The sequence below is a fragment of the Sinohyriopsis cumingii genome, chromosome 11, assembly GCF_028554795.1.
Source record: "Sinohyriopsis cumingii isolate HCF-2022 chromosome 11, ASM2855479v2, whole genome shotgun sequence".
Lineage (NCBI taxonomy): Eukaryota > Metazoa > Mollusca > Bivalvia > Unionida > Unionidae > Sinohyriopsis > Sinohyriopsis cumingii.
The window spans coordinates 79,510,252-79,524,799 of NC_142971.1; the positions used below are offsets into that span (position 1 = coordinate 79,510,252).

At 36.0% G+C, this 14,548-nt stretch overlaps 1 protein-coding gene across 4 annotated transcripts in view; it reads left to right on the plus strand.

The window, feature by feature from the left end:
- LOC149788812 (uncharacterized) overlaps positions 1-13,950 on the plus strand; it is a 104,301-nt gene extending 90,351 nt beyond the window's left edge. For 3 of the 4 annotated variants that reach the window (XM_089974942.1, XM_089974945.1, XM_089974946.1), the window contains 4 exons: positions 1,469-2,072; positions 2,584-6,008; positions 6,737-6,833; positions 8,300-13,950. In XM_089974942.1, the coding sequence (XP_089831068.1) occupies positions 1,469-2,072; positions 2,584-2,654 (675 nt within the window). In that variant the 3' untranslated portion in view covers positions 2,655-6,008; positions 6,737-6,833; positions 8,300-13,950. The remainder of the gene's footprint in view (positions 1-1,468; positions 2,073-2,583; positions 6,009-6,736; positions 6,834-8,299) is intronic. The other variant, XM_089974943.1, reaches the window with a different exon arrangement.
- Positions 13,951-14,548: the final 598 nt, after the last annotated feature.

Here is a 14,548-nt window from a genome sequence, read left to right on the forward strand (position 1 = left end):
TAGCAGCTACATGGTTCTAACTTTTCTTCTGCTATATAATTTATATATTTGTGTTAATGTAATTTTCAAATAAGGCTGTCAAGTTTTCAAAACAATGTTTAAACATTTGCATGACTATTTGAGTGCCAAAACAATTTTATTTAAGCATTACAAGTCTATTTTTATGACGAAACAAACATTTCTTGTTTTTATTGAATATATTAATGGAAAAGTAAAGTATCCTTAATTAAATGCTAAGACAAGTATTTAGATAGTAGTATTCAAACTTCCATATCAAGCCAAGGTAAATATTTTATATACATTGTTTCGAACCTCTCTAGTACATGAAGATTATGTATTAATCCTAGATATCCATCTCTGAGCACAGTGATTGAATTGCTCCTTTTCAGAAAGAGAAGTGATTGGTTTCTATGATATACTTCTTATAGTGCAACCCTATCAAACAGTCTCTAGAGAGACAATGATTGGTTTCTATGATATAAAGGGCTATAGATCACCCCCAATGTACACAATCTAGAGAGACAATGATCGGTTTCTATGATATAATTCTTATAGTGCAGCCCTAATGAACACACTCTAGACAGACAATGATTGGTTTGTATGATATAAAGGGCTATAGAAAACCCCTAATGAACACACTCTAGAGAGACAGTGATTGGTTTCTATGATATAATTCTTAATGTGCAACAATAATGTACACACTCTAGACAGACAGTGATTGGTTTATATGATATAAAGGGCTATAGAAAACCCCTAATGAACACACTCTAGAGAGACAATGATCGGTTTCTATGATAAGGGTTATAGATCAACCCTAATGAGCAGGCTCATCTGAGACAATTATATGGGGCTATAGGGCACCCCTATTGAACATGCTCAAATTGTTTTAAAGACCTGGCCATTGGTGTAGATTCTAACATAGCTGTCCTCTTCAGGCATTTTGAGCTACAAAGACCAGTATCTCAATTGCTAAAGCCTGGCTGGAATCTGTTGTATATTGATGTATTTAACTAAATGCCCCTATGAACCTCTTAGTGAAACTTCTTTTGATAACCATATCCTAAAGACTGTAGTATTGCTGTCCTTAGTGTGCAAATTCCTTTATTTAAACTAAATAGGTTTTTATAACATATTGCAGAGTAATTTTGCAGGCTTTATAAATTTGCAGACTATAGGAATGATAGTAAAATAACCAATATGTATGAATCTCTGCTTGTGTAAGAATTTATAGAAACTTGACACGTTGGATGAAATATATGATACAGAAGACAAGGTACTGTCAGATATTTTATGTATTGTATCTCTCTCTGCAAACTCATTATCTAGGGGCTATTAAGTCATCTATTGGATCCTAGCATTTACTAACAAAATATAAGTGTTTTTGCTGTGATTTATCTCATATAATTAATACTATTGCTTGGATTGTTGTCCAGTTTATAATATTTTAAAGTCTGCCTCTTTCCTACAGGTCAGGGACCAAGAAGGTCAAGGTCAGGATGATGATTATGCACCAATTACCCAGGAGCAGATCAACCATGCACGTCTGTGTAATGCACTGACAACTGTTTGTGCTAATGCTCTGAGAAACATCCTCCTCACCAATGTCCCGACACCACACGCAGACATCTACCAGGCAATCCTGGCCAACAAAACTAACTTAAAGAGACTGAACAAAGATCAATATCAGCTTGTCTTCCCAGATCCACAGGGTCTTTCCACTGGACTGGTAGAAGAATTTGACATCTCTTTATTATATACAATCATAAGAAATGTCAGTTCAGTTCCTGCTCCATCAAACGGCTGGGGAAACCCTCCAGACAATAATCCAAGGGATACAACTCTTGGTGCAAGCGTGGAGAGGATTCGCTCGTACCGGAATAGCATCAGTGGTCATTCTGTGGGTGGAGAGATTGGACAGCAAGAGTTTGAGGATTACTGGTCCATGATACATGATGTCCTTCATGACATTGAAATACTCATTGGTAACCATGGCTACTTGGAAGATTTAGAGAAACGCAAGAATCAGGCCATCACTCCACATGAAGGCCGTGAATACAAAAAACAAACAGAAGGTAAGTAAATAATTATCTCCCTCTTTCTAGAGCCATACTATTCAAACATGTGGATAACAATAATGTTTCACCGCTTTTTATCTGTCAAGCATTAATAATTTATAAGCATAACGAATAAAGAGTTCTGCAGCATGCACCATTTATCGTAATGTACTTATTTCATAAGTGATAAGATCTTATTTTTGTAAAGAGTGTAACAACATTATGTAGAAACATCTTTGTTTTGAACTGAACAAATACACTTTCTTCAAATATCTTGAAGAAAAAAGTAAATTTAGAGATGTAGACAGTTAATGTTTCTTTATTGTGTTAAACAAATTAGTTAATGAAACACATTTTATGGATGCAAATTCATTCTGATGCTAACATTGATTGACTATAAAAGGTGTCAGTCAACCTTTCCAGCCATATCAAGAATTATGCACCATTTTTGTATCCATCCAATGCATGAATATATCCTTAACAATTTTTCATTTGTTCAGACTTCATGTATACTGTATTCTTCTTTCAGCTGCAGCCACTGGCATTAGGTCAGCCTTAGAGACAGCTCTATCAGAAGTAAAGAAACTCCAAGGGAAATAAAAACTGAGTCAAGTGTTCGAGGTGTTCTTATGAAGGAGGGACACCGGCAGATGGATTTGAAAATGGACCTTAGACTTAATTTGTATCTGATGTATTATTCTGTCAAATAAATGGATTTAGCTAATATTGAATATAAGGACAATATGTGCACTTGATGCATTATTCAGTCAGATTCATGGATACAACTACCATTGAAAAAAGACTCTACATGGTACCCATGCTGTCAGAGAAATGATGGTATCCTACAAAGAACCCATGCTGTCAGAGGGATGATGGTATCCTACAAGGTACCTATGCTGTCCTATTATGGTATTCTACAAAGTACCCATGCTGTCAGAGAGATGATGGTACCCCACAAAGTACCCAGGCTTTCAGAGTGATGATGGTAACCTGCAAAGAACACATCCTGTCAGAGAGATGATGGTATTCTACAAAGTAAACATGCTGTCAGAGTGATGATGGTATCCTACAAAGTTCCCACGCTGTCAGCGGGATAATGGTAACTTACAAGCTGCCCATGCTGCCAGAGGGCTGATGGTATCCTACAAAGTACCCATGCTGTCAGAGGGATGATGGTATCCTACAAAGTACCTATGCTGTCCTATTAATGTATTCTACAAAGTACCCATGCTGTCAGAGAGATGATGGTACCCTACAAAGTACCTATGCTGTCAGAATGATGATGGTAACCTACAAAACACATCCTGTCAGAGACATGATGGCATCCTACAAAGTACCCATGCCGTCAGAGGGATACTGGTAACCTACCAAGTACCTAATACTGTCCTATTATGGTATTCTACAAAGTAAACATGCTGTCAGAGTGATGATGGTATCCTACAAAGTTCCCACGCTGTCAGCGGGATAATGGTAACTTACAAGCTGCCCATGCTGCCAGAGGGCTGATGGTATCCTACAAAGTACCCATGCTGTCAGAGGGATGATGGTATCCTACAAAGTACCTATGCTGTCCTATTAATGTATTCTACAAAGTACCCATGCTGTCAGAGAGATGATGGTACCCTACAAAGTACCTATGCTGTCAGAATGATGATGGTAACCTACAAAACACATCCTGTCAGAGACATGATGGCATCCTACAAAGTACCCATGCCGTCAGAGGGATAATGGTAACCTACCAAGTACCTAATACTGTCCTATTATGGTATTCTACAAAGTATCAATGCTGTCACCGATATGATGGTATCCTACAAAGTACCCATGCTGTCAGAGGGATGATGGTAACCTACAATGTATCCATGCTGTCAGAGGGATGATGGTAACCTACAAAGTATCCATGCTGTCAGAGAGCTGACGGTAACCTACAAAGTGCCATTGCTGTCTGAGGGATGATGATATCCTACACGGTACCCATGCTGTCAGAGGGATGATGGTAACCTACAAAGTACCCATGCTGTCAGAGGGATGATGGTAACCTACAAACCACCCATGCTCTCAGAGTGATGATGGTAACCTACAATGTACTCATCCTGTCAGAGAGATGATGGTATCCTCAAAGTACCCATGCTGAAAGAGGGATGATGGTAACCTACAAAGTATTCATGCTGTCAGAGGGATAATGGTAACTTACCAAGTACCTAATACTGTCCTATTATGGTATTCTACAAAGTACCAATGCTGTCACTGATATGATGGTATCCTACAAAGTACCCATGCTGTCAGAGGGATGATGGTAACCTACAAGCTATCCATGCTGTCAGAGAGATGATGGTATCCAACAAAGTGCCATTGCTGTCTGAGGGATGATGGTATCCTACAAGGTACCCATGGTATCAGACAGATGATGGTAACCTACAAAGTACACATCCTGTCAGAGAGATGATGCTATCCTACAAAGTACCCATGCTGTCAGAGGGATGATGGTAACCTACAAGGCTCCCATGCTGTCAGAGAGGTCATGGTATCCTACAAACTACCCATGCTCCCAGAGGGATGATAGTAACCTACCAAGTTCCCATGCTGCCAGAGGGATGATGGTAACCTACAAACTACCCATGCTCTCAGAGGGATGATGGTAACCTACCAAGTACCTATGCTGTCCTATTATGGTATTCTAGAAAGCGCATATTCTGTCAGATATATGATGTACCCTACAAAGTACCAGTGCTGTCAGAGAGATGATGGTATCATATAAAGAACCCATGCTCTTGGAGGGATGATGGTAATGTGCAAAGTACCCATGCTCTCAGAGAGATGATGCTATCCGACAAAGTACCTATGCTGTCCTATTATGGTATTCTACAAAGTACCTATGCTGTCAGAGGGATGGTGGTAACCTACAAAGTACTCATGCTGTCAGAGAGATAATGCTTTCCTGCAAAGTTCCCATGCTGTTAGAGGGATGAAAGTAATCTACAATGTACTTATGCTGTCCTATTATGGTATTCTACAAATTACCTATGCTGTCAGAGAGATGATGGTACCCCACAAAGTACCCATGCTGTCAGGGATTATGGTGACCTACAGTGACCCATGCCGTCAAATGATGGTACCCTATAAAGTACTTATGCTGTCAGAGGGATCATAGTAACCTACAAGGTACCCATGCTGTCAGAGGGATGATGGTAACATAGAGTGTACCTATGCTGTCCTTTTATGGTATTCTACAAAGCATTATGCTGTCAGAGAGATGATGGAATCCTACAAAGTACCCATGCTGTCAGATTGTAGTAACATAAAAAGTATCCATGTTGTCAGAGATTTGATGGTAACCTACAAGGTACCAATGCTGTCATAGAGAGGTAACCTACAAAGTACATATGGTGTCCTTTAAAGTACCCAAGCTGTCAGTGAGATGATAGTATTCTACAAAGTACTCATGATGCCATACAGAGATGATGGTGTCCTACAAAGTACCTATGCTGTCAGAGAGATGATGGTAACCTGCAAAGTACCTTTGCTATCCTACAAAGTACCATGTTGTCAGACTATTGTATCCAACATAGTACACATACTGTCTGAGAGATGTCTGTATCCTACAATGGACCTATGCTGTTCTACAAAGTACATATGCAGCCTGAGTGATTATCATTACCTGCCAAGTACCCATGCTTTCAGAGACATGATGGTAGCATACAAAGTACCCATGTTGTCAGAGAGATGATGGTATGCTACAAAGTACGCAAGCTGTAAGAGAGATGATGGTATCCTGCGAACTACCCATGCTGTCAGAGAAAGGATGGTAAGCTACAAAGTACCCTTGCTTTCAGAGAGATGATGGTATCCTACAAAGTACCCATGCTGTCAGAGAGATGATGGTAACCTACAAAGGACCCATGCTGTTAGAGAGATGATGGTAACCTACAAAGTACCCACACTGTCAGAGTGATAATGGTAACCTAGAAGGCGTGTCCATAGTCGTAAACTTTTTTATTCTACTTAAAATTTTAAGGGGTGTCATATTATTTGTTGTATTGTGCTTTTGACTGAATTCTTTTCTTTATTTTACTAAAGCCCATTATGGATTTTGTTTGTACTTTGCACGAACCATTATGAAGCAAGGGCAGTTCATTTTATGCCATGCAGTGTGATGTATGATCCAAGTCATAGTCATAACACATTCATTCTTGGATCAAGGTAAATTAGAACATTTATGTGCATCTATTTCATAAACCTCTTGATCGTTTTATATTTTTTTCATATTTGGATGAATCGTTATAAACCTAAGACAGTTCATTCTGCAACATAATCACACAACATGCTCGTGCAGCCTTTGATCTTGGAGGTGAAGGTCACATACCAGGATTATTTTGATCATGTGTTCTACATGCAGGCACTGCCATTTTTGTCTATATCTATTTGTTTAAATGCATGATAAAATGTGTAAAATAGTTCTGTCTTCACTTTCTATAGATCTTTGCAAAGAACACTTTTGTCTATGTTATACATTTTCCTATGTTATCCTGTTTTTGTCTATACTTCCCTTTTTCTAGTCTTTGTTACACTTTTGGCTGTATTCCAAAATACAGAGATATATTTTGTTGTGGGAAATAATTACATTTTATCTGAGAAATCACACATGACATGATCTAAGATTTAAAAAATGTGTTAATTGTTTTCAGATGACTTCAAATTAGATATCAGACCATTAAGAGGAAAGCCATGCTACCAAGAAGCCGGGTACAAGTAGTTGGAAAAAATGGGTTTTGTTCCAACCAGGTAAAACACATTAATGTTGCAAGTATTATATGAATTGTGGCAAATATTAATTTTCAGCTGCCATTCAGTTGTATTTAACTTTATAATTAAGTTCATCATGTGTTAAGTTTCTTGAGTTCATAACCGAATTATTGTAAGTGGCAGAACTCTTCAGCTAGTTTAGTTACAATTGCTCTGTCGATTATTTGAGTGGTTGCATAAGACATTTATTTAGTACATTTTAGATGAGAAGAGAGGTTTCATTACCATGGCATGACACAATAGTTCATTTTTACCATTGTAAATGACATGACGCAAGAGTTGTTTTCTACCCTTGTACATGACATGACTCAAGAGTTCATTTTTACCATTGTACGTGACATGATGCAAGAGTTGTTTTCTATCATTGTACATGACATGGCTCAGTAGTTCATTTACACCACTGGACATGGCATGACTTGTTAGTTCATTTTTACCATTGTATGTGACATGACTCTTTAGTTCATTTTTACCATTGTAAATGACATGATGCAAGAATTGTTTTCTACCATGTACATGACATGGCTTAAGAGTTCATTTTTACCATTTGACATGGCATGACTTGATAGTTCGTTTTTACCATTACACATGACATGACTCTTTACTTCATTTTTACCATTGTACATGACATGACTCTTTACTTCATTTTTACCATTGTAAATGACCTGATGCAAGAGTTGTTTTCTGCCATTGTACATGACATGGCTCAAGTGTTCATTTTTACCATTGTACACGGCATGGCTTAAATGTTTATTTTGCCATTGTACTTGACATGACTTTAGAGTGAATTTTTCCCACTGAACATTACCTGATTTCATAGTTCATTTTTACCATTGTACACGGCATGACTTAATAGTTCATTTTTACCATCGTACATGGCATGGCTTCATTTTTATGTTTGTAAATGACTTGAAAAACCTACCATGAACACTTAAATCTTTAATGGATTTTGTTAAAAGATGTTGGAGTGTAGAAACGATTTCAGTCATATCTTTTCTGGCAAAAGAGAATACATCAGATTTAATATTTCCATTAGAAGAAAGCAATAGGTCACATCACTGTATCACTTCGTTGTATCGTATGTTTAGCTATCCAGTGGAACAGTTCAAGATCATCACAAATTCAACGACATTTTGGAAGGACTGTGTAGAAATGAAGGTCAGATAAGTAAAAAGACTAAAACAAATTTGTTTTGCATCCTGATTATATTTGTTTACTTACACAACCTTACAATTTAAGCAACGTGAGCAACATTTCATAAAAAAGAGTAGAATTGGAATAGACTTTGAATAATATTTATTGATTAAAAATATCAATGTAGTCGTTCCAGATACATCATTGTTTATTCTATATCCAACAAGAAATAACGTTTATCCATGCATGCCTGTATTTATATAAAAAAATGAGCTTTGGAAAGAAAGAGATAATGATGATTAACTCCTTTTCAGATTTTGTCAAGTGCAAGATGTTCTCTCATTGTGGTGATGAATTTCTTCATCAGAAAGAGCAAGTTTGTAAATTGATAGCGGGCAGACATCCTAACACGGATCTCTTTCATCAAGAATCATTCTGAAATGTATTCGAGACCATTCATCAATAATCATTCTGAAATGCATTCGAGACCATTCACCAATGACAGAAGGATCATCTATACTCTGCTAAATAAGAACTAGTGAACCAATCATAAATAGACTATTATTCACAAGTATGTCATCACATACACTTGAGACTTCAGTCAGCCTTCTATAGTATTATTGGCAGTTATGGCATCACAGTCATTTGAGACTGCAATGATATCGAGACTATTATTATTCACAAGTTTGGCATTACATACACGTGCAGCTTAGATCATCTATAGTTTTATTGACAAGTCTGGCATCACATACACATGCAGCTTAGATCGTCTTTAGTTGTATTTACAAGTCTGACATCACATACACTTCAGACTTTAGTCGGACTTCCTCTGTAGTATTACTGAACATTTTGGCATCTTTTACACTTGAGATTTCAGTCAGCCTTCTTCTATAATATTATTCACTTTCTACATCCAAACAGAAGGCTGGACATGTTTGTATTAAACATTTTCTGGATTTGCACATAGTAAAAATGCTGCAGGGTTCACACGCTACAGGGAAATTGGGAAAAAGTCGGGAGAAATGATATTTTTTTCCCAACCATGAAAAGTCCTTAAATTTTACAAAGATTGACGAAAGTCGGGAATTTTCCTCCAGAACTTGACGCCAGGTTTGGCATCATTTACACTTGACATTTCAGTCAGCCTTCTTCTATAATATTATTCACTTTCTGCATCCAAACAGAAGGCTGGACATGTTGTTTGTATGTAATATGTTCTAGATTTGCTCATAGGGAAAATGCTACAAGGGTCTCACGCTACCGAAAAATTGGGAGAAATTATATATTTTTCCAACCATGAAAAGTCTTTGATTTTTGCAAATATTGACGAAAGTCTGGAAAAGCCCGGGAATTGTCCTCCACAACTTGATGCCAGAAACAATTACATAATTGAGTCGTAACTGAATTGATCATGAGTTACATTTATCAAGTTCTGACCAGAATAGTAGGAGGTTGCCTTATGGGTCATTTTGATGCTTGCCATAAATATATTTGTTAAGATGTTACAGCACTTTCCTTCTACTCACTGAATTGACGATACAAGTCCAGTATTTATTATTATTGGGTTTATTGTGCATTGAGGTTGATTAGTGGAGACTCGTACATTTCTCCTGCTTTGTTACATCCACCCGTATCATGTGGGACAAAGGCCAATTCACATTTTCTTGCAAGCAAAATAATCATCAGGCACTTTAATGCAGTGCCATGACCAGCACCCTTCAGAAGCTCCAATGGACTGACCACCACTAATATGCTGTTCATGCTATGTTGTTTATACAGGCAAGTAGCAAACTAACCAATCAGAAAGTTGTTTACCACTTGTCATACAATATAACAGCCCAGCACGAACAGTAATCAGGGTAGCTTCATTACTGAATGAACAAAACTCTAACAGGTAATCATGGTTCAAGGTTACCTAAGTGGCTAAATATGTGTAAAATGAGAATAATACAATAATTGCACCTGATTTTATTTCACTCATTAATAAACATTAACTATATGAAATAATACAATATCTACTTCTTCCTTATTAACTCATGAATATATAAAATTGTAAAGTTTATGCTCCTACTACAAATACAATCCAAACACTCTTTGGATTAGATTCGTCTAGTAGACTTGTGTTTCATAGACAGTTCGATATCCGTATCTTTTTTATATAGAAGGGTTGAAGACCAGTCTAGCATCACAAGAGGAGAACATGGTGGCGTTAAAGCATAGCTGCTTAGCGTATGGGCTAGCAAACTTAAACGTTGTTAAATCGAGTTATACCTGCATAAAATTGATATGAAAATTATATAATTTCTCAGAAATTACAAGTATTAACATTGTTATGTCTTGAATCTGCTGCACGACCATAAAACTAATGCGTTGGTGAAATTTGAGCTGATACTAGCGATTTTGATTGCTAGTCGCGCAAAAACACATAATCTCACAATCATCATTTCAAATATTGTAGAACAAAAACATTAAATGAAAGTCGTAGACCGGTAATAAAAATACAAAAACAAAAGGGTACAAAATTCTCTATATTTATTCTGAGACCTACTTCCGGAGTTTTGTTATATCACATGACTACCATGTTGACGTGCTCTCTCACGCAGGGAACATACGAAGCAGGGAATCAGACTAATCTGCGTGATGATTCAGACTGGCTAAGTTTCGTGTAGTTGTTTTCGAAATAAATATATTGAGAATTAGATGTTCTTTCTGGTTTTTACAAAATGTATCAGACTTTCGTTTAATACAATTAAAATTTTGTTCAACAACATTAAAAAGGAGTTTGTTGTTGATATCACGTGACTATTGGAATTCCGATGTTGTTGTTTGAGAGTTGTGAAGTCATGTAACTATCAACACAAATGGCAAGCACCAGATCAGGTTTCATCTTTGCCGAGTTTTGTCACGTCTGTCAGCGGATCAAAGGCATAACGCATATAATACGTGCCATTTTTGAGAAAATAAACAATTTTCCTATCGATGTTTTTGCAGATATAAGTCAATGTAACATAGTTTAAACTTGCTAGGCCCGCTGGTAAGCTTTCTTACTGTGTTGGCAGATTCCAAAGTTGTTATATGTAATTGCACTGGACCCACTCTCCATCTAATATGTCCAAATGTGAAAAATGGGGTTGGAATATTCGGAGGAAACCCTGATTCGACAAATGTTGAATCTATGAGCTGAACTTTAGTGTGAAACTATTACACAGTGACACGTAGCTGCATTGGTTTCAGATATTAAATAGAATGCAGGAGAAATGGGAACTTGTCATCCCTTTTATTATATATTAAGAAACGACAAGAGCCCATGTATCAATACAGGTTTTGGGACTGGCTTATTGAACTGCTAGAAGACAGGTTGATTTTGAGAGGAAATGTTTACTTTGTATAACATGCACGTATATTGATCTAGAATTCATTAGAATTAAAGGTTTGAAAGTAAACAATAATTTATGCTCATTGTGTTGTTTTCACATAGCAACTTAATGCAGGTCAGCAAAGTAAACTTAGGATTTGTATTTCTATACATTGAAATGGCTTTAAATGCCAATTATAAAAATATAGTCAGATTTGGTTCATGTGACTCGTTTTGTGTTTTTGTACATGATCATCTTTTCTGACATATGTTTTCGAGAGTCTTGAAAGAAAATCATCGTCAGATTCGGAAAATGCATGTTTTATAATCCAAAATGTCTTTAATTTTGTTCAGTAATGGTCATATGTTAACCATGAAAAAATTAATTTCTTCCTGAAAAAGACCTGTACATTTATATTTAGAAAAGTGTGGGAACCGTGTGTCTGTATGAGAACAAAATATGTGTCCCATGGGTATTATGATTAGCGCTATCTCAATAATCTAGAATCTTTCACTTTGCAGTCACCCACTGTCATTTGGGATAACTGTTTGCATGTTTATGAAATCCATAGAAATACCTCGATGTTTGATTGTTCAATTTTAAAAGGTCTATGTCTCTTAGGTATATAAGTTCATGACTTAACTGGATATTGCTATATTTTGTTTTAGTTTGGTTTTCCTGACAGATATGCTATCAGTTAATTTATTTAAGAAATCATGCCAATAGCATTACCTGTGTCCGTGGTTCTTACTGGGTTTTTCCCCCACCACTTATACTGGCCATCATGTATAATCTGTCCTATACTGAGAAATGGCATTAAACCCAGAACAATAACAACAAAAACATCAATTAATTTTATTGTTGAAGAAAGGACCTAAAAGTCGTGTGCAAATCATGTTCTTGCAGTGCACACATCTCATTGTTCCCTGATACAGGGACTTAGTATACTGTAGTTGTTCTAATAAAAGACACCTTTTATAAACACGATCCCCTTTTTCACCAAGAAACGAATTCTTCCCTTATCAAGGCTTATAGATCCAACGATATATATTATGGTATGCCCAGATCATTCAAAACAGTACATTAGTACACCAATGGCTTAGGAAAAGGAAAACAACTTAATGTATGAATGTTTTAAGTCAAACAGTGATGTTCGGAATTCAGTACCATAGCACCCCTTTGGAAATTGTGCCACTGCTGGGGCACCTAATAACATAACTGTTATGTATTATTGTTTGGAATATTTTGCATAAATAACCATTACTTGAAAACTTTGAAGAAAATGTTGCCCTAGAGCTTCTTAATTTATAAATTTCCTATGGGCAAAAGTACTGTATGCCATATAACCCAGGGAACACATATGGTGTATATCAAGCATCAGCTGTGAAAACTAGAGTAGTCCTGTGTATAGAGTAGTGTTATGTATCAGTATAGTCCTGTGTACACATATTCATGTGTACCAAAGTAGTTGTGTGTACTAGAGTTGTCCTGTGTACCAGAGTAGTCCTTACTTTGGCAGTCTCACAATTTTATTAAATTTATATACTTCATTATGAATGTTTAAAATGCTTGCAATGCACCTTGTTGACACTGAGTACACTGTCTTTAGATGGTCCCTCTTTAAAAGCACATTATAACTACTTTGGACAAGATCAATCGGCATTCATTTCATGTATGACGCTGAATTTTGTGATCCATGTTGCAATCAGCAGTTATGCAGTTATTTCTGAATGAATGACGACACTGTATGATGTGTTGCTCGTTTAATGTGTATTTTCATCTATTACTGCCTCCTGGAACGTGTTTTGCTATGTTTGTCATGGCACGGTGTCCCCTAGCATTATTTGATACTGAGTGCTAGGTGGTAGCATTCCCATTTTTAAAACTTGAATTGGAGAACCTTGGTTGTCATGTTGAGTATACTTGTGTAAACATCCGAGGTGTTGGAGTATAAATGGGGTCCAGTTACTCCAGATTACAACTGGACAACATTTACATCATCAGTAGTCTGTTTCTTTTTTAAAAAAAACAAATTCGGCCATAAAATCTAAAGTCTGAATTATATCAAAATTTAGATTTACACTGTTAGGAAATTTAACTACTTTGTCAAATTTTAATCAGGCATTGTTCTTTACATACTTATAATAATTAATTTAATTCTAGATTTTGCTTTTGCCCATGTATGCATTACACATAAATTCTAACCTGTATATAATTATTCTAAGAAATGATTGATAAATATAATTAATCACAGAAATGTCTATTATATTTATTAAATAGTATGTTAATATCTGGTTTTACAGGATTTTAGTATTTTCTAAGTAAAGCAGTTTTCATATTTTTATTTGCCCAGTTTTTGGACGTTGTGAAAATCAAGTGTTTTCATATCAGTATGCAATACAAATCTCCTCTTAGTGGATTGCACCCTGACAATATAACAATTATTATCCATTTACCATATTTATTTTAAATGTAATTGCTTCATAATATTTATAATACAAATATCTGTTAATGTTTTTAAGCACACGTGCAATTCTCATGTTTTATGAAGCTTGTAATTGATTATGTAAATAAGACAAAAAGAGAACCTAATAAAAGCTTAAACGTAATGTAGTCTTTAATTTTAATATTGTAAATAGCACACGTCTTCTTTCTTATCTGTAATCTCTTCTGTCTTTCTAGACGTTATTATCATATACAAAATATCCGCACTAACACCACTTGCATATGTATACTCTTTTCGCTTCAAGCCCCAGTACCAGATGAATCCAGAATGTGTTATAACTAGAAGAACCCTGATAAACAGTCATAACAAATGGTGTCAGAAGTGGGATCATGAAAAATAAAATAAAAAACAAAATTTTAGGAAATGCGATGTATTAAATTGAATTCGCTAAGTTTTGCATATTTGCATTTTAACTTGGTACTGATGGTCGAAGCAAACTGGATGAAAAAAGTAATTATTCTCTGAAAGGTGCTTTTCCCTCCAGAGAAATTAATGATCAAAATGTGAGCAGAAACTTGGAACTGATTATACAGATTAGACGTTGAGAGGTTGATTAGAAATCCCAGTCAGTTTGCACATGATTGCACAACTGGATAATGTTTCTCACATATAAAATGAAATGCAGGAAAAGATTGAAAAAGCTGAAATTAACCAATTTATTAAAGAGTACTCAACATACATTCAAAGTGCAAAAGACTCGA